The sequence below is a fragment of the Panulirus ornatus genome, chromosome 43, assembly GCF_036320965.1.
Source record: "Panulirus ornatus isolate Po-2019 chromosome 43, ASM3632096v1, whole genome shotgun sequence".
NCBI lineage: Eukaryota > Metazoa > Arthropoda > Malacostraca > Decapoda > Palinuridae > Panulirus > Panulirus ornatus.
The window spans coordinates 21,721,161-21,749,011 of NC_092266.1; the positions used below are offsets into that span (position 1 = coordinate 21,721,161).

The 27,851-nt window shown below is 40.4% G+C and overlaps 1 protein-coding gene across 2 annotated transcripts in view; it reads left to right on the top strand.

Moving 5' to 3' along the window:
• The window catches only part of LOC139762382 (uncharacterized), a 125,315-nt gene extending 97,967 nt beyond the window's left edge, over nt 1-27,348 (top strand). For both annotated transcript variants that reach the window (XM_071687202.1, XM_071687201.1), the window contains exons 3-10: nt 4,795-4,941; nt 8,206-8,904; nt 9,673-10,116; nt 12,775-13,023; nt 16,739-16,909; nt 19,608-19,706; nt 23,659-24,584; nt 24,866-27,348. In XM_071687202.1, coding sequence (XP_071543303.1) covers nt 4,795-4,941; nt 8,206-8,904; nt 9,673-10,116; nt 12,775-13,023; nt 16,739-16,909; nt 19,608-19,706; nt 23,659-24,584; nt 24,866-25,019 — 2,889 coding nt within the window. In that variant the 3' untranslated portion in view covers nt 25,020-27,348. The remainder of the gene's footprint in view (nt 1-4,794; nt 4,942-8,205; nt 8,905-9,672; nt 10,117-12,774; nt 13,024-16,738; nt 16,910-19,607; nt 19,707-23,658; nt 24,585-24,865) is intronic.
• The last annotated feature ends 503 nt before the right edge of the window (nt 27,349-27,851 follow it).

Below are 27,851 nucleotides of genomic sequence, written 5' to 3' on the forward strand. Positions count from 1 at the left end.
TTTTACAAAGTCACTACTTTCTATTTATATGTGTTGAATTTCATCAACCATATACTTACTATCGGACCAACTTTTGAGTTAGTCTTGGTTCCTTTCTATCATCTACGAACATTTTCAGATATGAGCCAGTCCTTCTGACAAATAATCCACATAGATCAAGAAAAGTGACAGTCCCCAAACCAAGTCCCATGGCACTCCATAGGTGACCCCAACCCATTTCCAGAAGGCTCCTCTAACATGAGCCCTTGGTTCCTTTATGCTAAGGTAATTTTCTATCCATCTACGGAGTCCTTCCTGTATTATGCCTGAGGATTAATTTTCTTAACCACCCTCCTATTAGGTGCAATGTCAACTGCTTTCTGGTGGTCCAGGAACATTCAACCCATCCATATCTTGTGTATAAATGGAATCTCTCTCTCTCTCATGTATGCCTAAGAGATACATGTTATCCACAGTGACAAATGGGTAAAAGGGGGTGGTAAAGCAAAGCAAGAGTCAGGAATTTACTCTTCTGAACTAGTTTCAACAAGGTCTTCTTCAGGAGAACTATGGAATATCTTGACAGGTGCACAAGCTCAAAGAATTGGATACTGAGAAGTTCCTATCTAATTGGTCCATTACTGGCTCATACCTGCTGTAAACTGGTCACTTACAGAGCACCATTTCTACTGCTTTAGCTAATGCTTTTTGGTGTTATTGTTCCTTTTATGGCAATATGGGATGCTTTGACTGCTTTTCTTGTCTTTTTGTCTACTCGCTGATGTAGATTCTTTCCATCCCTCCATCTTGGTAAGTGTCCTCCATAGTGCAGATGTACCACTAAAGTATTGGTGTTGCAGTAACAATAGAGAACAAAGCATACAAGAGCAGGAATCTGATGCACAGTGGAAGATTGCTAGCTTCAGAAGCTATAGGAGATTTCTACTGGGATGTACTTATGATGTCAGCACGAGGAAAGTTATGGATAATGGGAAGACCATTCTCAAACAGCACGAAGATATATCTGGAGGAAGGCTGGAAAAGTCTGGGTGACAAAATACAAGGACTTAGAACCTCTGTCTACCACATGAGTGATGACCAGACTTAGAAGAGAAAACCCATAAACACAGAGATAAAGGAAAGATGGAAGATGTCTACACTTTATGAAGACAACCTTTGGAAGATCACTGGGAGAAGTGACTTAAACAAACTTATCAATCAGGTGACTTAAAAGCACAGAATTGGAAACACTGTTACTGGGACTTAAGTTTGACACTGGAAAAGAAGCAAGATGATTTACAGAGTATACCACAAAAATCCATGATGTGGATAAAGATTTTATGCAAGGAGTGGCAGCTTGCTCTAAGGCCTTGCCCTCATCTTAGCAGAAGACTTTACCAAGGTAACATTTCGAGGCTTCACCAAATGTGGGAAAGAACAGCAACATTATCATCACCCAAGCTATCAAGGGAAGAGGTGTAATTGCAGTGGACAGAACTATAACAACAAGAATCACATCTCACCATTGGACAAAAACACCCCACAAGAAAGATTTTGATGAGATCTTACAATGATAAGAGATTATGATATCTCCTGAAGGAGGCTTTCTGTGCACTCATGGTTGAGGGGGTTCCCAAAGTGCATAAACCTGATATTCCTATTTGCCCAATCAACTCAGGCATAGTATGCCTCTCACAATTTGGCTAACCATTTGGCCAAACCCTCATTCAAGGCACAGAGATCCATTAGTTAAAGCCCACTTAACCAACTTGACAGGCCAAATAAAAAACTAAGTGATGTGGGCTTTAGAAATAGGAAGTTGGCTAGCTTTGATGTGAAGTCACTTTTCACCATGCTTCAGTGGAGGGAGCAGCACAGGTGGTGAGAAGAGTGATAAAGGGCATAGACTTGGGCAACCTCTCCCTGCCCAGGGACAATCACATGGGGTCGCATGTGCTATATTTCAAGTTTGGGCCCCTCTACACTCATTGAGGAGTACCTACAGCACAGTGGAATGGCCATGGGCTCCCCATTCAAAGCTGTCTTGGCCTACCTCTATATGGAAATATTGGAGGAGTATCTTCATGAGAATAGTTTGAACAGGATGATGACATGGCTGAAGTACATTGATGGTGTGCTTGTAGTCACATCCACAAGGACTGATCTACATAGCCTATACAACTCATCAGTGTACAGGATTCAGTTCATGACAGAAGACAGCCATTTGCCTTTTATAGACACCCTAATGCAGAGGGCAAATGAAGGGCCAAGATAGTATACAAAAAAACCACCAATATGGACGACTTTATTCACTGTTAGTACAAAGTGATAAGAATGAATCTAGACTATGTACTTTTTCTCTGACTGGGGTGTCTGAATGTGTGTAGATGTATCCTAGATGAGAAGAGGGAAGAGATAGGTAGGAGAGGAACCTGTATGTTCTATCAGTGAGTGGAACGCTAAGAAAGGGGTAGCACTAATGCTGAAGGAGGAAAAGTGGGAATGTGTGAAAGAGTATAAGAAAGTAAGTGCTTTTGCACCATCCTATAAGAAGACTGAGGAAATGAGACAAGTATTTTGGAAGAAGCTGAGTGAGCATGTCAGCAGGTCTGGTGTGAGAGACTGGGAACTAGTAGTGGCTGATTTGAATGTGAGAGTGGAAAATGTGGTAGTAGAGGGTATAATTGGGGTCTATGGGGTTTTTGGTGATGTGAATGGAAATGTTGAACAGCTAGTGGAGTTGAATGTTGAAAAACTGCTGATGACTGGGAATACCTGGTTTGAAAAGAGGGAATTAAATAAGTACACATGGGTGAATAGGAAAGATGGCAAGTGAGCATTAGTGGATTATGTACTAATTGATCAGCATGCAAAAGACTCTTAAATGAAAATGTGCTTAAAATGTGCTGAGGGGCAGCTGTTGGGATGTTCATCATTTCTTGGTGGAGGGAAGGGTCAAGAATAGTAAAGACTTCTGTAAGAGAAGAAATGAAATAGGTGAGAAATCGTGGCAAAGAGGTTTGTGTGAAGAGATACCAGGGCAAATTGAGTGAAGATTGGCAGCAGGTAAAAAGCTATGGGACTGGGTGAGGAATGGGAGGTAATTAGGGAAGCAGTGCTGACATGTATGAGAGAAGGGTGTGGCATGCTGAAGGAGGGAGGTGAGTATGTGAGAATGGTTAATAGTGGTGGGATGATGAAGTTGCTAGTGAAGGAGTAAAGAGAGGATGAGTATGGGTGTTATATACAAGGAAGGGGCAGAAGGGAATGGGAGATGTGCAAGAGATAGCAGCAGGTGGTCAAGAGGATGGTTCGGGGGTGAAGAAGAGGACAAATGAGAGCTAGGGTGAGCAAGTATCACCAAACCTCGGGAAGGATAACAAAATATTTTGGAAGGAGGTAAACTGTAAAAAACAAGAGAACACGTGAGACCATTGGCGAAGGGGGCAAATGGGGAAGTGATAACAGGCAGAGATGAGGTGAGGAGGTGGAATGAGTTAAGAGTGACCTGATCACAACCTGTAAGTTTTTGAATCCAGAATGATGATATAAACAATAAACAGTTCTACTGGAGATGTATGGATAGAAGAGCCAGAGGACATAACACGAATTTAAACAAGAAATTTGTTAAGAAAGATATGAACTACTTTTGTAGTTTAAGACTGGTGGATGAATGGAATATAAAGAATGAAGACTTGGTAAATGCTGAGAGCATACAGAAATTTAAGAAGTTGTATGATGAAAAAAGAATGTTGCATCTGTGGAGTCTCTTGAGTGTAAAACCCCTTCCCTGTACAGTACAAATACATTTTCCACTGAGTGTGATAGTCTAAAACTCCTGCTATGAGCTATATTCTCCTTGAGTGCAGCTTTACAAACTCTACATGCACTTTTAAAAATATCTTCCCTGATTTTGTGTGACCTACAATTTTCTTTGAATCTTGTAGTGACATCTGGACTATAGAACATATTACTATCTGAACTCCAGAACATACTGCCATCTGCTGGAACCAGTAGTACACAGAAATGTAAACAAACATGGTGTTAATCACTCCCACACCATGCTTTTGAGACAACCAGATATCAACAATAATTCCACTTTCTTTGCTTTTTTTTTTTTTTTTACCAAGCAACTAGGTGAATATTTACCTAAATTTGAATATGATTCATGATATGTTGAATGACAAATTGAAATAAGATTTATATGTTATAAATGCATGTGGATTAGTTTTAACCCTCTGTAAAATGAGTAGCTAAACACAAAACTTTTTATTGAAAATCAAGGTTATTTTCCAATAGTATTTGGAGAAGGAAAACATGCTCACATTTTGAATTCCAAAATAATTTAAGACTTACTGTACATTATTCATACTTCTGGATTAGTTCTGGCCCCTCAGTAAAAGGGATGAATATAATGCATTTTACAGAAAAACATTTTTCACAGGATGTCTAGATTTCCAAGGAATTTAAAGGCCAAATAGGGAAACCTCAAGGTTTTCTTAAGATGCAAAAGTAAGAAAAAATTTCAAAATGGTAATTTCATTTTTTGATGCAGAAATCACACTTTAAGTGAATGATCATGAAAGACTTTATGACACACTCAAAGGGTTAAATCACTAAATCATGATCTTGAAAAGTACACTCTGAAAGTTCCTTATATTACATGTGAGAGTATGCAATAACTTAGATACATCTATGTATTGCTGGTGATGGACAGACAGTGATGTAAGAAAGAGTAGACTACCATTCTGTGATCCTAGGTTATGATAACTATACAGTAATAAAGCTCGTGTACCAAATGTCTGGTCATGGCAGGTAGTGGTGGTGCCCCCGGGGCTGCGACTTACCTTAGGCCAGCTGGAGTTGGAGATTCATCAGGCGAAGACAGTGCATGTGTATCCTACCTGTGTCTCATGGATCCAGATCTTCAGTGCTGGCCTCGTCAGCACCCTCCCAGCCAAGGTACAGTTTACCACCTTTTGTTCCCCTCAACTTGTGTATTATCCGCTAAGATACTCTCCAACACCAGAGGTACAAACAGCTAGCTCTCCTCATTGAATTTGTGCTGGATTTGTCTTACTTTTGAATGATTTTTTTCACATTCTTAAATAGGATGGAGTCCCATATGCTTTCTACCAGAGCTTTCTCCTCCCAGTTATGGTATGATTGCTCCTGCTCTCATTCCTCTCACATCAGGGATAGAGTGTATCAGGCCATGAAACTCCTCCCTTCAACTGAATCCCACTCCACTTTCATTTCTTGGAATCAATGAAGAGCTTTTTTTTCTAAGTCAAGCACACCATGAAAAGAAAGTGTGCTGGCTTGACTTTTACTGGGAAATAAATTCCTCTGGTCCTTTATGAAAAACTGTCCACTTACTTCTGTAATTCAGTCTTCCCTCCTCTCTTCTGACCTAATCATTTTCCAACTAATAAAGCCACTCTTTTCGAAATGTTATTTTTCTATAATTCAATTTTGGAAGAGTCTACATCTAATCATCTGCTTCCACCTCCTCATAGTGAACCTATACCATCACTATATTTTCCTTGCACAGGGTCTTGCAAGTACTTTTTCATTCCAAGTGGATAAGGCATGTGGCCCAGATGGCATACCTCCTTGAGTCCTAAGGGAGCAAGCCTTTCAACTAACTCTGATCTTTATGTGTCTACTTTGTCTGGGTCTTAAATCTCAGACATTCTTCTTGAAAGCATGCCTTGGTGCAGACCCTTCATAATGGAAGAAAGTGCACTAACTCTTCCAACTATAATCTCATTGCTCTCACTTCTGCTATCTCCAGTGTCTTTGAAGCTCTTCTTAACTTTTATTTTCTCAAACACTTAGAAAGTCGTTTCCTTCTTCTCAATCACTAATATAGCTTTTCCAATGTAAGGTCCGCTGGTGATCTCCCTCATTTGACTCACCTCTGGTTCTCCACTCTCTTGGATGTTGGTGGGTCTTTTGTCATGGCCCTGGACATCTTCAAAGCATTTAACATTATGTACCTTTTCTTTGTTAATAAAATACCTTCCTTTGATTTTCCGCTTCTCTTTGTTCCTTAAGGCATAGTTTACCCTCTAGCTGGTCTATTGCAGTAGTCATTAATGGAGCAGCTTCCCCTTTTATTCTCCTGCCTACTCTTTTTCTTCTTCCCATGAATGATCTTTCCTCACCCTCTAAATCTATATATTCTTATCACAATGATTCCACTTTAAACACCAGCTCACTTTCCCTTCCCTCCTAATACTCATTCTCTTTCTTATACTGAACTTCTTTCCTCTTTCAGTTCACTTTGGTGCAGCATTTTGGAATGATGAAGCAGTAATTGATTAAATCCAGTTGTGATAATATGCAATTTCGCATTATATCTCTAAGTTTTACTTTGTTTCATGCAGTTCATTTTCAAAATGCCATAAGTCAATGCAGTAATAACATAAACAAATTGGTGAAACTGTTTTCTCCACTCTATCCAGGAAGCCCCATACTGTGTAACTAATGTCACAAACTCTGCTTCCTAAAAGCTGTGGTGTTTATAGGTGTTTTAATTATTTTTCTTGAGATACTATTTCATACTTACAGGACTTTTAGTCACCCCAATGTGGAGTACTGCTTAAATATCTAGAGCAGTTCTTCATTCACTTCTTTAGAATGAGAGGAGTCAAAAGCCCTACATCTAATTAATTGTCCAAGCATCACATCTCTCCAACCATCTATTTCTGTACACCAGAGTGTTCATGCCCTTTCCTTGTCCTTCTGGTATTATTCTGTTCATTGTTCTTGTAAACTGTCTGAACATATCCCTGCCACCAAGGTTTGGATCTAGGGTATGAATCTGGCAGTTGCTTCCCACAGTTTATGAATGGAGACCAGTCATTTAAGGACAGACTGTTTTAATACTTCCTTCCTTTAAACAGCTAAGCTGTGGAATTCTCCTCCTTTCATCTTTCCTTCTTATAACCTTCTAGTCTTAAGAGTCAAGTCTACAAACGCTTGCAGAACAGTGATTAACTGCTTCAACTGTTTTGTCCATGTCATGTCAGTCACTATAAAAAAAGAAAGTGGACATTCCTCATTAAATGCAGTAACTATTCTCAGACAGAAAAGTCTATAAAACAAGTAATGCAAAATACAATACTTACTCCAGTTGTTGCTTTCTAACAACTGCACTGCCTGATAATGTAATAAATTGGAAAATTCTTTTTAATACCTATGACAGTATATTACCTATTAAGACACTTTCTAACACCTGAGACATTGCAAGAGTAGGTGGAAACTGTCTAACATATCTGAAACTCTGTAATACTTGAGAAGACACTTTCTAAAACACTATCTAGAATAGCTAAAAATGTAATACATAAAAGGCAAACTATCTAAAATACCTTATTTAGTATAAAATTAAGATATAAACTATTTAAAACTTGGCATAATACCTTGGAAAAATCCTTCATGATCTGATGCAGTTTAGTACAAAAAAAAGTTTTCAAAAACCTGAGGCAAATAATGATAATCAGAAAGACTCTGCCTACCACATGATGCATTCTTTAATGCCTGACAACTCACATTGTAACACTTGAAGGGCAGTGTAATACATATAAGAAAATGTCTTTGCACTAAATGTACAATCTAAGGCCTGATATGATTCTTTGACTTCAGAAACACTTTACAACATCAGATATTATATTTCATAAAATTGAAGACAGTATAATGATCAATTTCAAACATTTAAACACTTTATATCCACAGCATTGTATAATGTGCGAGAGCTTTTTGAGAGTAGAATTTATTGAAATCCTTTGTGTCAGCTTAGACTAACACAGCTGTAGCTAACATACTTTGTCTTTTATCCAAGAGGACACATGAAAACAATCCCGTGCTGCTTCAGAGTATACTATCCAGTTGATAAAGCTAAATCATGAAAATGATAAGTTAGTTATTTGTGTATTTTCACTGCAAATTCCACACTTCATGTCATAAACTGTTAAGGAAGCTGGTGAATTCAAAATACTGTCAGCAGTATCCTGTGTAAGTGGTTATATATTCTAACAATGCCCAAAAGTTACCCTTGAAGTATATAGTACTTTTTTTTATTTTAATCAATTGTCTGTTTATGTTAAACCATGTACAGTACCAGTGATGAATATCAACTTATCCTTTTATGTGTTCCCCCCTATCTCACCCACCTTGGCCAAACCCTTGTCAGCCTCTCCAAACTAACAGTTCTCACCACAGGTGGAGCAGGACTGCCGTACTTGGTTACGGGTTTACGACTCAAAAATTGACACAGTGGCCTACGGTGTGAAGGATCTCACTATTGTCAATGCTCAGGTCAACACCATCAACCTCTCTGACCAGCGGGACTTCATGGCCCTCAACTCCACAATCAATTCCATTGAAGCACTAGACTGGAAAGGGTACCGTGGCACCATTTTGAATACATCCATCCTGCGTGTGAATCACATTGTGGCTCGAGACAACTGGCACATTGTAGACAGCCACTTTGGTTTTGTAATGACTGAGGGAATGATGTTCAACTCTCATGACATGTCTCTTGTTAACAGCACCATCTCCCACATAGCCTCTCAGGGCTTGATGGTCATGAGTGGCACTGTGTCCTTTGCCAATGTTACTATTGACTTTTTAGAAACCAATGCCATTGTGGTGAGCAGCCCTGAGGGGTTCCTCTCACTTACCAATATCACTATTGTATCAGCCATGGCACCGTGCATTGTTGTACCGGACAGTGGAAGGATCTTGCTGGTCAATGTGACCATGATGGATACTCCACTCAACTTGACTTCACCTTTCCTCAAGTTTCAGGATGAAGAAATAATTTCAGAAAGCAACACCACCATCCAAATGGAGAGTGAACGCAAGGGTTGCTCCACTAACATCACCACCATTACTTGTGATTTCAACAATGTGGATGAGGTGAGCCTAAGATAAGTGTGTGTTACGTCTTTTCTTGAGGACACATACTTGCTTGCCTTCTTAATGGTAGGGAATAAATGTCCAGATTGAGTGGTTCACCTTAGCAGTCTTGTTGGTTATATAGTCCTGAAGCCATAATAAAATCAAAGTAGGTATGAAGGAGAATGACTTCAAGCAATTATGAGAGCAGAGTCTCATGAGATAAAGTAGGAGATAAACTGAATACTGAAAAAGTACCAAATCCTGGAAGTGTAAGAGGTGGGTACAGGTATGTGCATGAGAGGTCAGGTACATATATCAACAAAGTATGAGCAGGGGTGTAGTATCAGGAATAAAGAACGAGTAGGTAAACAGAGTAGGGGGATTTGCCATGTGTTTCTATCTATGCATCAGAGATCATCAGTGAACACGTAATAGCTATTGTATGTCATACTGCAACCACTCTGATGGTAACTTCCTGAACTAGTGTAAATGCTGGTAACTTTTGATTCTCTTGCACATCAGGTTGTCTAAGACTGAGCTTTGTCTCAGGCATAAACCTTCTTACATTTTGTGTTGTCAACTCACAGCACTGATTCATAAATACTGTGTTCTCAGCTTACACCACTTATGCTCATGTGTTGTCAGCATACAACACTGATGCACATATGTTGTACTGTCAGCTCACACCTCTGATGCACATACACTGAGCAGACAACACTGACATATCAGTGTTGTGGTAGGCTGATAGTGACATGGGATAAGATAACATGGACTATGTGTTGACAGAGGATCGTGGTGAAGGGTGGAGGTCTGCAGGGGTACAGCTTGGTGGCCCTCCACAATGCCCGTGCCCTCCAGGTAGTCTCCACTGGCTGCCAGCAGGAACTACAGCTGCATGCTGTCAATGGCACACTGCCCCACATCCTTCCTGTCACCTCTAATGCCTCCTCGGATGACCCCTGCAACATGACCCTGAAGGCATGGGAGTCTCATCTGTTGGTCATCTCTGGGGAACACATCAACAGCATGAGCATCTCCCACAGCTGGGTCAAGAGACTCCATGGAGGCCAGCTGGAGCACTTCAGCCTCCTTAATTCAACAGTGACAGAGATGGATGGGGTGGAAGTAGTGGGAGGAGGAGCCCTCTGGAAGGATGTGAAGATCGGCACCCTGGTCAACCTGACACTGTCAGGGCCACTCACCTCACAACATCTCCATATACAACAGAAGGTCAGTCAACCTGTTTACCTGTTCAACAATACTTCACTTATTCACAAGCAGTTATTCAGCATTATTCAGTAATTCTTGACCACAGATATTCAGCCATGATCACTGACACATATATGCCCTCTGTATTTACTCATACATGCCTATTCAGTGAATGAGAATTACTACTATTCACTCATTCATCTGATATTCATCAACAATACTTCTCATTAACACTCTCTTCAGGGTTAGTTATTAACTCATAACTGATGTTATTAGAAATTGCTGCTAATTTCTCTTTTATGTATATTGAAGATATTGGTCATGTACAAAATTCCATATTGAGGCCAGCCTCTTAAAAAGAGGCTGGTCATATCCATTAGAAAAGAAATGATATAACAAGAGTTCCAAAGCTTTTTGGAGCATGGAAAGAGACAGACATGTCACTGTTCCACTTCTAATTTGCCATTGGTCACACAGTAATCATCAAATGTAATAACTTGCCAAATATTGCATGTTTAACTAATGTTGGAGAGTATATAAGCAGCCAATTTCTGAGAGCTGAAACTAAAGTATCTGTAAATGAAGAGTGAACTAACACTATGGTACAGGGCAAGTTGGTCAAGTTGGGAGGTCAGATTGGGAAAGTTGATAAATTGGATTCAAATCTATCTAATAAGTATGTAGAGCTAGAAATTCCATGAATGTGAGAGTTGCACTCTACTCCATACAAAGACAATTCTGTCCTTTGTATAATCAGAAAACAATTCACAAGAGATTTATCGCATCTGAAAAGAACTTCCAGTTTCTCAGAGGCAGACTAACTATAAGTGTAATGTGGGATAATGTACATGTGGATCATGGTGAGGTGCCTGAGGATTGATGGAATGCATATATAGTGCTATTGTATAAAGGCATGGGTGACAAAGGTGAGTGTTCAAACTCCTGAGGTTTAAGTTTGTTTGGTGTGCCTGGTAAGTTGTATGGGAGAATAGTGAGTGAGAGGGTAAAGGCATGTTGAGAGTATCAGACTTTAGAGGAGCAGGGTGGTTTCAGAAGTGGCAGAGGATGTGTGGATCAGGTGTTTGATATAAAGAACATAACCGAGAAACACTTAAAGAAACAGAAGGATTTCTATGTGGCATTTATGGATCTGGAGAAAGCATATGATAGGGTTGATAAAGGTGCCTTAGAAAGTTTTAGAAATACATGCAGTGGGAGGAAAGCTCCTAGCAGTAAAAAGGTGTTTTTTATTAAGGGTGTAAAGCATGTGTACATGCACCCCATCCATCTCTGTCACCGTTGGTTTCTGGAATGAGGGCTATGTGTATCTCATGTTCCTTGAATAAGTTGATTACTTCTGTATGTTTGTTTTTTATGCCATAAGTTGTAAAATTTAAGTAACATGACTAATTTGTGAGAGGCAGGGTTCTGAATTTTGTGTTGTTGCGTGTTAGGTGTTGGTGCTGAGAATGTGGGGCTTTGGAAGGATGTTTTAGGTGAATATGCCTGGTTAGTTGTTGTATGTCCAACAACAAGGACAAAAACATATACATACAGAAATGACCCAACAAGCATTAAACCACCACCCTCCCAACCCAGTCTTTCACACCACCAGATGTACACCCATGTTTCTTCAGTCCTGAGACATGCAAGTGTTACCTATTCTCATCTGTGTTTTGGATACCATCCATTTCTCTAATACTATAAACATCATTTCAACTTACCATAAGTCCTGTTGTAGCCAAGATGCAACTTTCAAACTGATGACGTCCCCCCCCCCCCGTTGCCCTGAATTCATACCACAAAATACAGGTTACATAATCACACTTTTTTACCTGTTTTCCCAACTGGTGGATGTGGTTGGGTTTCTGAATGTTTTGGAAACCCCCCACAGAAGAGACTCCTGGGACAAGAAGGTAAGTACCCAGGTTTATGTCATTGTATGGATGTCCATGTTCATAAATATTCGATACCAGCTTTACTGTTACCTATTTTATTGACCATAATTGATACCAGCTTTAAATGCTGCCTAAATGACTAACCATATTTCCCTACAGTTGGAAGTCTGCCATAGCATATTTTACTTTAACTGTAATTTTGACACTGACATATTCCTATATTTTTAGGGGGAACTATGACTGTTAAATATAATTTCTTTCCCAGTGTAAATATTCTTTTCATATGTAATGACCATTTCTGCCTCCCACATCCATCAAGCCTGGCTGCTTGAGGTAACAGCCACCTCACTTTAGTTTCTAGAGGCCAGGTTCCCCTCATCCTGGATGCTTGAGGGCACATCCATCTCATCTTGGTGTTAGAGGTCACAGCTACCTTACCCTGGCTGCTGGGAGCACAGCCACCTCATCCTGGCAGCTGAAGGTCACAGCTACTTCATCGTGGTTACTGCAGGCCACAGTCACTCCTTCTAGACTTTTGCTCCAGGCCCTAAATGGTTTGGTACCTTACTGGCCACTGACTGACCATTGCTGGAGTATTCTTTCTTGCACAGGCAAATTCAAGTAGTAATAAAATTACTTTTAATAACATTCCATTTTTTCTGTGTTGTGCTACAGTACGCCATTGTCTTCTTAGACATCACCTGTCACAGTTTACCCATGATTTTCTTACTAAGAAATATGCTTGTGCCTAACTAGGTTTAAGAATACACAGATGTTGCAGGTGGAGGAGGGCTCAGTGATCATAGACCACCCCAATGCTACAACCAGCATTGAAAAGTTGAGACTATCAATGATGGGTCGGGGAAGTATGGTAGTGCGGCAGGGAAGTAGGCTTGTCCTTAATGATGTGCTGGCCATCTCCGTGGCCAGGGAGGCCATTATGGTGGAGGAGGGGGCTAGTGTACAGGCCACCAGCCTCAGGTCTGTCATGCCCTCCTATGATGTCTTCTCTGTCGCCTCACTGGACCAGGTATGCCATGTAAAGACTGTTTAATTCTATAAATCAATCCTCTAGTCACTTGAAACTCTTCCATTAAGGTCTACCACTATGCATCACAATGTCTCCTGTTTCCGAGTTCTCATTCTATTCGTGCTTTTAATGAAAATTAGTTCAAGAATGCTTTATATTCCTTCCTCTTTTATTCTGCTGTTAATTGGAAACCAGTTTCCATTTTCCTATTTTCATCCTACTTTTTAAATTTCCTCAGTGATACTGTAGTAAAGCTCAACACTATTGCACAATCTTCTTAGTGCTGAATTAAAAGCCATTCTCAGGTCTAAAAAATAACTCACAGGTTTCTGCAAGGCTGTTGAACTGTTTTCCTTGTCATTTGCAAGGTAAAGGTCAGGTCAGTTTTACACTTGTTTTAGTGCTGGTTATGATACTCTTATAGCTGCAGCTTTCTGGTGCATTCATTATGGTTATTTCATGACCATTTCCTATCATTGCACTGCATGATCAACCCAAGTGACATACATATCTATAGTTTTTGTCCTGCTTTCCCTTGCTGTTATAAGTATACATTAATAAAATCTTTCTTCATTCTTTCAAGATATTGCCTTTTAAGCATACCTTGTTTAGTATAGCTAAGAATTAAGTTTTTACTTCTAGACCACCTTTTTCTCTCAGTTCAGTTGAGGTACCAACAGGTCAGGTGCTTTTCCTTATTTCATTCACTCCAGTGTTCCCTATAATTCCTCCTCTTTGGTCTCTCCGGCCATCTCCTCCTGATGTTTAAAGTATTTGCAGTTATTATGTTTCTTCATCGCCCTCAGTTACCTTTACTTGCCTTTCCACCTGTATTGTCTGACGTAATTTAGGTGTTCAGAAATAATGTATTATCATGCACATTTGCTTGTAACCTTTCCTGTGTATTCTTTTGCTAATTTAGTGGCCTTTCCTGCCTCACTTTCTCCCATTATTAATTCTGCTGAACATAAGTATAATGTCCCATTCCAAGATGGTTTTTCATCCTCTTCCCTTTAATCTCTATATTGCAAAGTTAACCCTTTACATGTGTAAGTAATTTGTTTTGCCTCCCTAGTGCACTGCAAATAGTAAAAGGATTTTTATTTTTTGGTTTATGAAAAAGTGCACAATAAAAAAATAATGCTTTTTCCTAAGAATTAAGACTTAACCATTTCTAGTTCAGGAAAAACACATTATCTTTTGGATGGACCAATCCTGTTTATGCAAATTAAATGCACCTACATTTTGTAATATTTAAATTTACATGATCAGATGTAGAAAAGCTATCAAAACCACTCTTATTCTTATGAATCAAGGGTTAACCATTTATAGCATAGAAGAACACATTCTTTAATGGATTGGCCAATCCTAAATAAGGGAAGCATGGGTGCTATGCTGTGGATACTACAGACAAAGTGAGTCTCTAGAAAAGTCTCACAACCACCCGTCATAGTTGCCAGCAGGTTACTGAGGCTTTCAGGCAGCTCCAGTGAATCATACCTTGCGAGGGTTGCCGTCTATGGCCAGCCAATGAGCATGCAGCATTCAACTTGTGGCAAGAAGCACATTTCTTGATCAAGGACAATAGCCCCTTACCATACTTGCCTTGATCAAGGACTATAGCACCCTACTATGCTCACTTCAGTCAAGAACAATAACAGTGAGAGGGTTAAAGGAAGCATTTCAAAGATGATGTTCTTTTCTATTTTCTGTGGAACTGCAATGGGTCATCTTCCAAGAAGTCTGTCTCATGTTCCAGGCTATCTCATTAAATTTATGGAGAAAAAAGTTTGATGGATCTGATGGGCCTGACACCATCAGAGCACAGACAAGCATAGACAAACAAGGAATAGATGAGTTCCAAAGTTGGTCTAATTAGAATGGTTATGAAATTCTTGCCCATGTAAATGCAAAGTAATGAGGATGGAGCAAATTGGAAAATGGTTCAACCGTTCCTGTTCTGAGGTCATTCAGGCAAGGAATCAGGCATATCAGGCTTGGAAAAACTCTCCTTCCTCTGGCTCCCATTCAGCTTTTATCACTGCCTGTAATCGCTGTAAGCATGTTATCTGAGACGAATCATTCCTTTATTTAAATCATTCCTTTATTTTCCGCTAACTCCACCTTGGATGACTAACATTCCCTCACCCCCTGATGCTCCCCTTACTAACCCTATGCCCCTTCCCATGATCTCTGAACTTGCACCTTTGCTTGTTCATCTGTTCCATTTCTGTTTAGAAACCAAAACTTTTTCCTCTCCTTGGAAGCATGCATTGATACATCCCATCCCTAAGAAGGGTGTCTGTTCTGACTCCTTTAATATCATCCTATTTCTTTGACATCTACCATTTCCAAAGTCTGAATCCCTCCTCAACTCCCATATCCTTAAACTTGAAAATTGGTCTTCTCTTTTAGCACATGTAAGGTGTGATCCACTGGTGACATTCAAGTGTAGTTGCCTTTGACATACCTAAGGCTTTTGACAGGGTGTGGCATTTCTATGCTCCCCTCTTTAGGCTTCCCTCCCAAACTGGCCAATCTGTCTCTGGTTGTTGCTGGATCAGCCTCCCTCCTTTACTCCATCAACAGCAGTGTCCCTCAAGGTTCTCTCCTGCCCACTACATTTTTTCTATTTTTCAATGATTTCCTCTCCTCCACTAATAATCCAATGCACTCATACATTGATGACTTAATGCTGCATTCATCCACATCCATCAGTTATGCTCCCTCTTCTCTCACTCAATCTGCATCATCTTGAAACAGCATCCTCAATAAACTCAGACTTGGACAGGATATCTCAGTAGGATAGACAAAATCTTGTTAAGTTTAATGCCTCCAAGACCCAGTTTCAACCCACGTCTCTATCAAAAACTCCTCAACTCTCATCTCTCATTAGATGTTTCTGTAATTCAACCTCTTGACTCAGTTAACATACTTGGCGTTCCTGTAAAAACCTATCAATTAACACGTAATCCAATAATGTTCTCAGGCCATCTCTCCTACTCACATACGTATACTTATGTATATCTCTCTTTCTAACCCAGGTATTCCCAATCACCAATCCTTTTTCAGCACATAAATCTACAAGCTCTTCACCATTTCTATTTACAACACTGAACACCCCATGTAAACCAATTATTCCCTCAACTGCCACATTACCCACCTTTGCATTCAAATCACCCATCACTATAACCCGGTCTCATGCATCAAAACTACTGACACACTCACTCTGCTGCTCCCAGAACACTTGCCTCACATGATCTTTCTTCTCATGCCCAGGTGCATAGGCACCAATAATCACCCATCACTCTCCATCCACTTTCAGTTTTACCCATATCAATCTAGACTTTACTTTCTTACACTCTATCACATACTCCCACCACTCCTGTTTCAGGAGTAGTGCTACTTCTTCCCTTGCTCTTTTCCTCTCACCAATCCCTGACTTTACTCTCAAAACATTCCCAAACCACTCTTCCCCTTTACTCTTGAGCTTCGTTTCACTCAGAGCCAAAACATCCAGGTTCCTTTCCTCAAACATACTACCTATCTCTCCTTTTTTCTCATCTTGGTTACATCCACACACGTTTAGACACCCCAATCTGAGCCTTCGAGGAGGATGAGCACTCCCCTCGTGACTCCTTCTTCTGTTTCCCCGTTTAGAAAGTTAAAATACAAATAATAAATATATATGTGTGTGTGTGTGTGTGTGGCACAGGTGGAGCTGAGCAAGGCTGGGCATGCAACAGACCTGTTGGTGCACGTCAGGAGGCCACCACCTTCTGTAGATGACCTCAGCAACCTCACCATCAGCACCATCCACACCTCGCCCTACTGCCGCACCATCCCCTTTGTTCTTCAGGTCTGCGACTTCTCCAATGCCCCAGAGGTATGTGATGAAGGGTTATCATCTTCACATATAACACCTGAGGTACATGATGGCATTTTCTTCTAGTACACCACCAGAGGTATGTGATGTGGGTTTTGTCTTCAAGTACACCATCACAAGAGGTACATGATGAGGATGGTGTCTTCACTTACACTACCAAAGGCACATGATGACAGTGTTGTTTTCAATTACATTACTACTAGGGGTATATGATGAAGATGTTATTCTTATGTACACCACCACAGATATGAGATGAGGGCATTGTCAATATTTACACCACCTCAGTGATGTAATGAAAGCATTTTTCTTCACATACATTACTAGAAGTATACAGTGAGGATATTGTTTCTCAACATTCACCATCAAAGGTATTTGATGTCAAGTCAGTTACATGAGGAAGGCACAGGAGTTTTTAATGACTGCCTAAGTATGCTAGAAAAACCAAATGAGTAACTAGACATTACTTAACACTGAAGATAAAGGTTCTTTGGTGACATCTAGAAAAAATAAGATATTCTCATTTGAGTAGTACAAAGGGTTTTCTTATTATAGTTCAGCCAGAATTAAGCTATTTTACTTTCACAGTGATATATAGGATGTATCTATCATTTATTACATAAACATTTTGTATGACTGACATTTGTTGTTGCTAAGAGTCATGAATTATGTTACAACCTTCAGAAATACCCTAGAGCATTTTTATTCATATGATAAAAAAAAATGTATTCTAATTAAATCAAACCTCTCTCAGTGATCTGTCACTGTGCCTCTACAACTCTTTAACTTACCTACATTCAAGTAAAGAATGTTCATATGATCTTCTGGAAGAGGGGAGAGATAGGTAGTATGCTTGGGGATAGGAATCTCGATTTTCTAGTTCAGAGTAAACAAAGCTAATGGAGAAGGGGGAAGAATGGTTTGGGAATGCCTTTTGGATAAACTAGGTAATTAGTGAGAGGGTGAGAACTAAGGTAGGGAAGTACTTTTGCTGGAGTGTAAGAAAGTGTCCCTGGTACTGAAAGGAGTGTGGAACAGAGGCAAGTGTTTTGGGATGAGCCAAGTGGGTGTGTCAGCAATTTTGAAGAGAAGGATCAGGTATTAGGGATGGGTGATTTGAAAGCAAGAACAGGTGGTGTGGCAGATGAGGAATATTCAAAGGGCATGAGGTATCTAGTTTCAATGATAATGGTAAACAGCTTATGGAGTTGTGTGCTGAAAAAAGAATGATGATTGGGATATATAGTTTGAAAAGATAGAGATACATAAGTGTATGCTGGTGAGTGAGGGAGATGCTTAGTGAGCATTATTTACTGATAAGTTTGTGAAAGAGATACTCTTGGATGTAAATGTACTGAGAGATGTAGCTGGTGGGATGTGTTAGTAATTTATTGGGGGCAAGGGTGAAAATATGTAGAGACTTTAGGAAAAGAGGAAATGATATGGGTGGAAAGAGGATGGTGAAAGTGATTGTGCTTGGTATAGTGGCTTATATAAAGAGATACCAAGAAAACTGAAAGAAGAATGGAAGAAGGTAAGAGCAAACAAAACTAGAGGTGAGGGCCAAATATTAAATGTAAATTGAATAAATAAATGAAATACATTATACACCTGCTCAGGACTGAGGTGCTCGTCAGCTACGAGTTTCACAGATTCGTCCACATACTTGGCAGCTCCTTTGTGGTTTGCAGACTGCTTTTCTCTGCACACTTTATTCATGGAAATTCCATGACGCTTCTTGAATCTATCCTTCACTACAGTCACACTCATGTTGTAGTTTAAGTTCTTTATGGAGCAACTTAGCCTGGTCCATTATCATGCTACCTGACAAGTCCAGTTCATCACTCCGACGCCGTTGAAACCATTCCATCATCACTTGATTGTGTTCTTAACATCTTTCATAGTTTTTCTAATCATTTGCTTTTTGAAATCGCTGTCTGCATAGAATTTCAATATTTTCTCCCTTTGCTTCTTTATATCATATACAGTCGATGAACCAATACTGTAGATGTCACACAGCTTACGCACCGAAACACCACGGTCCATTTTTTTCAATTTCTACTTTATCTTGGATCGATATGGAGTGGTGTTTATGTTTGACAGCATGACTGACACTCTCTATAGTCTTAGAAGCCATAGCCAGGGTTAAATTTAAGCAAAATAAGCTGAGAATCTCACAGAATTAAAGTATCACCACCAATGAGTGCAATGTAAAGAATGTAAATAAGGAGGCCCTACACACAATGCCATCTGTGGCAGTCCAGTAAACTAGTTTGGGGGCCGCGGTAATTTCAAGTTCCCTCTCATAATTTTGCCCGGACTAAAGGAGGTGCCGAAAATCGGTGGTGTACCTGTAAATAAATAGATACAACAAACCATATACTGCATATAAAATATAGGAGCTCATTTCCCAAATCTAGCCTCGATGTAAAGCTAAATTGAACTTTTACTAAGTATTGTACAATCTGTACATTAATATTCCTCATTTACACATATGCTAAATATCATTAGTAAATGAGATGGGACTATTTTCAGTCAAGGGCCCACACCAAGCTAAAACCTGATGACTGCAAAAAAAAAAAAAAAATGCTGGTTTGCCAGCATCTTACAAATGTAATGCAGACACAAGTACATCTTGTGTAGAATAAACAGTTAGGTGGGAGTGACTTGCTGAAATTATGAAAATGTTGTGGGGTTGCAGGGGGAGGTGAGTGTTGACCTGATGCGCGGACAGCAGAGTCGCCGGGCTATCGTCAGGAGTGCTGCTTCTGTCACCATATACCCATCTTGTATTGAGAAGGTTAGTACCCACACTTCCTACTTCATAGTTCATATCACAGAGAAGTGTATGGAGTTGCATTATTATTTCACACACTTCCTGTTTTACAGTTCATAAAGAAAAAACTGTTTAGTGAAGCATTATAAGTGCACAGTTCTTACTTCATAGTTAATAACAGAAAGAAATCCACAGTTTTTCTTTTACTTGTTCTTCTTTTTGATCTTGTTTGAGAGCAATGCAGACCTGTGTATCTGTCCTAAATACATCATTTCTGTATTTTGGTGCTATTTGCTTGGGATTTTCTTGTGGATTATTCTGAATTATTTAATGAAGATATTTCTTCAGATTATGTGGAGTGATTTTTTTTTTTTTTTTTTTTGCTTTGTCGCTGTCTCCCGCGTTTGCGAGGTAGCGCAAGGAAACAGACGAAAGAAATGGCCCAACCCACCCCCATACACATGTATATACATACGTCCACACACGCAAATATACATACCTACACAGCTTTCCATGGTTTACCCCAGACGCTTCACATGCCTTGATTCAATCCACTGACAGCACGTCAACCCCGGTATACCACATCGCTCCAATTCACTCTATTCCTTGCCCTCCTTTCACCCTCCTGCATGTTCAGGCCCCGATCACACAAAATCTTTTTCACTCCATCTTTCCACCTCCAATTTGGTCTCCCTCTTCTCCTCGTTCCCTCCACCTCCGACACATATATCCTCTTGGTCAATCTTTCCTCACTCATTCTCTCCATGTGACCAAACCATTTCAAAACACCCTCTTCTGCTCTCTCAACCACGCTCTTTTTATTTCCACACATCTCTCTTACCCTTACGTTACTCACTCGATCAAACCACCTCACACCACACATTGTCCTCAAACATCTCATTTCCAGCACATCCATCCTCCTGCGCACAACTCTATCCATAGTCCACGCCCTGCAACCATACAACATTGTTGGAACCACTATTCCTTCAAACATACCCATTTTTGCTTTCCGAGATAATGTTCTCGACTTCCGCACATTCTTCAAGGCTCCCAGAATTTTCGCCCCCTCCCCCACCCTATGATCCACTTCCGCTTCCATGGTTCCATCCGCTGCCAGATCCACTCCCAGATATCTAAAACACTTCACTTCCTCCAGTTTTTCTCCATTCAAACTCACCTCCCAATTGACTTGATCCTCAACCCTACTGTACCTAATAACCTAGCTCTTATTCACATTTACTCTTAACTTTCTTCTTTCACACACTTTACCAAACTCAGTCACCAGCTTCTGCAGTTTCTCACATGAATCAGCCACCAGCGCTGTATCATCAGCGAACAACAACTGACTCACTTCCCAAGCTCTCTCATCCCCAACAGACTTCATACTTGCCCCCCTTTTATGGACACTAATTCTTTCAGCATCAAAATTTGACCTAGATAAGGCATGAAAAGTAGAGGCATTATTGCTAGTGCCCATATGATCTTGACAACATTGCATCCAACTGTTACAGGTGATGATTTGACAAACCTTTATAGCTTTTTCTGTTCTGAAGAAATTAGTAATGAATGACACTGATCATAGAAGATTTATAATACAAGACAAAACACTACAATATAATCAGTGATCAGTAATTCCTTGTTGGTAAAATGAATAATAAAACAACTCACTTGACACACAGGCCTTACTCTTGCACTTTTTAGCACTGTCTATCGATCTTTATCTCTGACACCTGTTCCCTCTGGGAACTCCCATCAAGGTGGCCTTACATGCCTCTCTTGCATACACTATTCCATGCATTCTTCCATTTCTCTTTCCCCGGTGCTCTTCCACCCTATTTCCCTACACTACACTGAGACATGTACAAAACTTCTACAAAGTATTACAGTGAAAGTAGAGGATAAGAAAATACTTACGACATGAATTTATTTTTCTCTGTTATATGAATATACTGGAAATGTGTGGGTAAAATACATTTCATAAAGAACTTGAAAATTGTGAATTCCGAGGGTTGGAAAGGATAACTTAGTGGGATTTTTAGGGTTAATCTGCAAATTGTAGTTCCACATTCTTTTACGGACACAACAGGTATTGTAAAAAGATGTGGATCATCTCAACACAATTATTATGAATAGATTCTTAGATTCAAATCCAGTGATCATATAATCCCTAAGCCAACTGTTTGATTGTTTATGGATGGGATGTTTAGGGAGGTAAATGCAACCATTTTGGAAAGAGGGGCGAGCATGCGGTCTGTTGGGGATTAGAGGGTGTGGGAAGCAAGTCAGTTGTTCACTGTATCATCAGCAAACAACAACTGACTCACTTCCAAAGCCCTCCCATCCACAACAGACTGCATACTTGCCCCTTTTTCCAAAACTCTTGCATTCACCTCCCTAACCACCCCATCCATAAACAAATCAAACAACCATGGAGACATCACACACCCCTGCCGCAAACCGTACAAGGCGACTAAAAGGGGAGGGAGGGGGGGGCTGGAAATCCTCCCCTCTCATTTTTAATTTTCCGAAAGAAGGAACAGAGAAGGTGGCCAAGTGAGGATTTCCTTCAAAGGCTCAGTCCTCTGTTCTTAATGCTACCCACTAATGTGGGAAATGGCGAATAGTATGAAAAAAAAAAAAGAAATATATATATATATATATATATATATATATATATATATATATATATATATATATGAAAAATGTGTGGAAGTCGAGAACATTATCTCGGAAAGCAAAAATGGGTATGTTTGAAGGAATAGTGGTTCCAACAATGTTGTATGGTTGCGAGGCGTGGGCTATGGATAGAGATGTGCGCAGGAGGATGGATGTGCTGGAAATGAGATGTTTGAGGACAATGTGTGGTGTGAGGTGGTTTGATCGAGTAAGTAACGTAAGGGTAAGAGAGATGTGTGGAAATAAAAAGAGCGTGGTTGAGAGAGCAGAAGAGGGTGTTTTGAAATGGTTTGGGCACATGGAGAGAATGAGTGAGGAAAGATTGACCAAGAGGATATATGTGTCGGAGGTGGAGGGAACGAGGAGAAGAGGGAGACCAAATTGGAGGTGGAAAGATGGAGTGAAAAAGATTTTGTGTGATCGGGGCCTGAACATGCAGGAGGGTGAAAGGAGGGCAAGGAATAGAGTGAATTGGAGCCATGTGGTATACAGGGGTTGACGTGCTGTCAGTGGATTGAATCAAGGCATGTGAAGCGTCTGGGGTAAACCATGGAAAGCTGTGTAGGTATGTATATTTGCGTGTGTGGACGTGTGTATGTACATGTGTATGGGGGGGGGGGGTTGGGCCATTTCTTTCGTCTGTTTCCTTGCGCTACCTCGCAAACGCGGGAGACAGCGACAAAGTATAAAAAAAAAAAAAAAAAAAAAAAAAAAAAAAATATATATATATATATATATATATATGTGTGTGTGTGTGTGTGTGTGTGTGTGTGTGTGTCCCCCTCCATGGGAAGGTCTGTGGGGCCTGGATGTGGAAGGGGAGCTATGGTTTCGGTGCATTACATATCACAGCTAGAGACTGAGTGTGAACGAATGTAGTCTTTTTTGTCTGTTCCTGATGCTGCCTCACTGGAGGGGGGGGGGTGCTACTTCGTGTGTGGCGGGGTGGCGACAGGAATGGATGAAGGCAGCAAGTATGGACATGTACATGTGTATATATATATATGTCTGTATATGTATATGTATGTATATGTGCGTGTGTGGGCATTTATGTATGTACATGTGTATGTGGGTGGGTTAGGCCAATCTTTGTTTCCTTTGCGCTACTTTGCTAACGCGGGGGATGGCAGTCAAGTATAACATAAAAAAATGTGTGTGTATGTGAGTGGATGGGCCATTCTTCGTTTGTTTCCTGGTGCTACCTCGCTGACATGGGAAACAGCAATTTAGTATAATAATATAATATATAAATATTAATAATATATGTATAAATAATAACTTGTATTTTCATATTGTGCAGTTAATCTTGACGGAGGTGATCAATGCCACGACTGTAGAAAATGGGCGGGACTGTGTGACGTGGCTAGAGGCTACGGGTGTACACTTCAGCAATATCACCTGCGGTGTTCATGACGTGACGCTAACATCATGCACTGTTGAACTCCTTGCTCCTGACCACTCGCTGAGGGACCTGGACTTAGAAAGCAGCACGGTAACAAGGATCATTGGAATTCACTGGTCTGGCTACACTGGCGTCTTCAATCACTCCCATCTTGGCAGAGTGGAGGGCATGGTGGCAGACAGTCGAATGATAATGTCTAATTCTAGCATTAACTCCCTAATGAAGGATGGTCTTGTCATCATGGCTGAGGCCAGCATTTCCAACACTACTATTAATGAAGTCCAGGAGGGTGGAATCACCATCAAGGGCAAGTTACACATGCAGGGTGTTACCATTGGCACTCTGGCCAAAGGTGCTATTGTGGTCTCTGATGGTCTGCTCCAGCTTTCCAATGTCAAGATTGTATTGGCAAATGAAGCCAGTATCGTAGCTGGTCAAAAAGGTGGTGTGTCCTTCCAGAATGTGACAGTAGCTGGCAAAATAGTCCACTGGCGGGGCTACCTTGCTGATAGTTCTACTGCACTGAACCAATCCTTAATATTTCTTAATAAAGCTTTCATTGACGATAATAAGAGAGTTCCCACCCTGTCTTTGGCAACAGATGAATCAACTACCACAAGTACACCCAGTAAATTGTCTCCCAAAGCATCATCAGTGTTCCAGACTCAGACAACAGCTTCTGGGGATGATACTCTGAGTGCTGTCTCACAAGACTTGCTGGTGGCCTCTACCAACACCTCATGGAAGTGGGCTGGAGCAGGAATTGGCTTCTTTGTGGGGCTGCTTGTTGGCTGCTGCCTGTTTGTGGCCATCAAAGTGATTAGGTAAGGCTCATCTATGTATGTGTTTTAAGTGTTTAGGAGCATCTTGCATGCTTGTGAAAGAGGATAATTCTTGGATTAGAGGGTGTCATCACAGCTGTAGAGGCTTTTCTGTTCAATACTGAACTTTAACCGAGGGTTGTTGCATGTGTTACTGGGTATTATTTACATTCAGTTACAGGATAAACGAAAGATGTTAATCATACTTTGTTTCTTGTTAAGGTCACTGTAATTACAGGATAAGCAGGATTTTTGTTAGTATAACTTTTGCTTATTTCTTTCAGGCCAAACAAGGGCATGCTCTCAATGCCTACGGTCTTTTGGCGAGTCAAGGATGATCAACAAGAACTTCTTCAGGAGGACCACACTACCCTGGAGGTTCCAAATAATTGTAAAGAGCAGGGTTACCATACTGTACCAGGCTCTGAGGTCTACTAAACTTTCACCATCTGACTCTCCCAGCTACCAGGCATCCATAAGAGCCTTTGATATCACTCTGCCTAGCCCGGTCCTACTCTCACCAGGCTTAGAGCTGTTGGCATCTTTGGATGACTGCTGTCACAAATGGCACCACAGTGGAAGGCACTCAAAATGACATCCTCAGTGGGTAGACATAAGGAACATGCAATGGGCTGGCAGGCTCTAATGATGGCATTCTCCACTATCATAAGAAGAGACAGTCCAATGAGGTGGATACTATAGCCAACGATATAAGATTGTTGTCTGTGCTCTTCTTGTTTCCCTTACTTTGCTCAGATGTAGCTACACATAATAGTTTCTGTTTATATGCTATGGTCAAGATTAGTTTTCAAAAAACAGGCCACATTTTACCAGGCAAAATACGTACAGTAGCAAGTATATTATATATATATATATATATATATATATATATATATTATCCCTGGGGATAGGGGAGAAAGAATACTTCCCACGTATTCCCTGCGTGTCGTAGAAGGCGACTAAAAGGGGAGGGAGCGGGGGGCTGGAAATCCTCCCCTCTCGTTTTTTTTTTTTTTTTTTTTTTTTTTTTTTTTTTTCCCCAAAAGAAGGAACAGAGAATTGGGCCAGGTGAGGGTATTCCCTCAAGGCCCAGTCCTCTGTTCTTAACGCTACCTCGCTAATGCGGGAAATGGCGAATAGTTTGAAAAGATATATATATATATATATATATATATATATATATATATATATATATATATATATAGTTAAAAACCAAAGCATATTTAACACTCACCAGCTTTCTGTTGGTTTTTCAGTTTTTCTCATCACACATTTTGCTTCATTAGATTAGAAATGTGCATTAAATGTCCTATATTCATTGTCACTATTCTTTAAGTACATGAGACATTTTAGGCACTTGAATACTGCCCATCTTCAGTCAAACTGATTATACGTTGCATCTATTGATGTATGAGTTGTTTAATATATTCCGTCGTAATTCTTCGATTTCTTGCAACAGGGTCATTAATTTCAAATTTCATTTTTTATGCATTAGTTTTTAATAACAAACAGGGTATTCAAGAAAAAATTCTGCCTGCTTTTACAAATATATACATACACGTCCACCCACGCAAATATACATACCTATACATCTCAATGTACACATATATATACACACACAGACATATACATATATACACATGTACATAATTCATACTGTCTGCCTTTATTCATTCCCATTGCCACCTCGCCACATCTGGAATAACAACCCCCCTCCCCCCTCATGTGTATGAGGTAGTGCTAGGAAAAGACAAAAAAGGCCCCACTCGTTCACACTCAGTCTCTAGCTGTCATGTAATAATGCACCGAAACAACAGCTCCCTTTCCACATCCAGGCCCCACAGAACTTTCCATGGTTTACCCCAGACGCTTCACATGCCCTGGTTCAATCCATTGACAGCACGTCGACCCCGGTATACCACATCGTTCCAATTCACTCTATTCCTTGCACGCCTTTCTCCCTCCTGCATGTTCAGGCCCCGATCACTCAAAATCTTTTTCACTCCATCTTTCCACCTCCAATTTGGTCTCCCACTTCTCGTTCCCTCCACCTCTGACACATATATCCTCTTTGTCAATCTTTCCTCACTCCATGTGACCAAACCATTTCAAAACACCCTCTTCTGCTCTCTCAACCATACTCTTTTTATTTCCACACATCTCTCTTACCCTTACATTACTTACTCGATCAAACCACCTCACACCACATATTGTCCACAAACATCTCATTTCCAGCACATCCACCCTCCACCGCACAACTCTATCTATAGCCCACGCCTTGCAACCATACAGCATTGTTGGAACCACTATTCCTTCAAACATAGCCATACCCATTTTTGCTTTCCAAGATAATGTTCTCGACTTCCATACATTTTTCAACGCTCCTAGAACTTTCACCCCCTCCCCCACCCTATGATTCACTTCTGCTTCCATGGTTCCATCGGCTGCCAAATCCACTCCCAGATATCTAAAACACTTCACTTCCTCCAGTTTTTCTCCATTCAAACTTACCTCCCAATTGACCTAATTGTATCTAATAACCTTGCTCTTATTCACATTTACTCTCAGCTTTCTTCTTTCTCACACTTTACCAAACTCAGTCACCAGCTTCTGCAGTTTCTTACATGAATCAGCCACCAGCGCTGTATCATCAACAAACAACAACTGACTCACTTTCCAAGCTCTCTCATCCACAACAGACTGCATACTTGCCCCTCTTTCCAAAACTCTTGCATTCACCTCCCTAATAACTCCATCCATGAACAAATTAAACAACCATGGAGACATCACGGACCCCTGCCACAAACCAACATTCACTGAGAACCAATCACTTTCCTCTCTTCCTACTCGTACACATGCCTTACATCCTCGATAAAAACTTTTCACTGCTTCTAACAACTTGCCTCCCACACCATATATTCTTAACACCTTCCACAGAGCATCTCTATCAATTCTTATCATATGCCTTCTCCAGATCCATAAATGCTACATACAGGTCCATTTGCTTTTCTTAAGTTTTCTCACATACATTCTTCAAAGCAAACACCTGATCCCAACATCCTCTACCACTTCTGAAACCACATTGCTCTTCCCCAATCTGATGCTCTGTACATGTTTTCAAACTCTCAATCAATACCCTCGCATATAATTTCCCAGGAATACTCAACAAACTTATAGCTCTGTAATTTGAGCACTCACTTTTATATATACATACATATATATATTATCCCTGGGGATAGGGGAGAAAGAATACTTCCCATGTATTCCCTG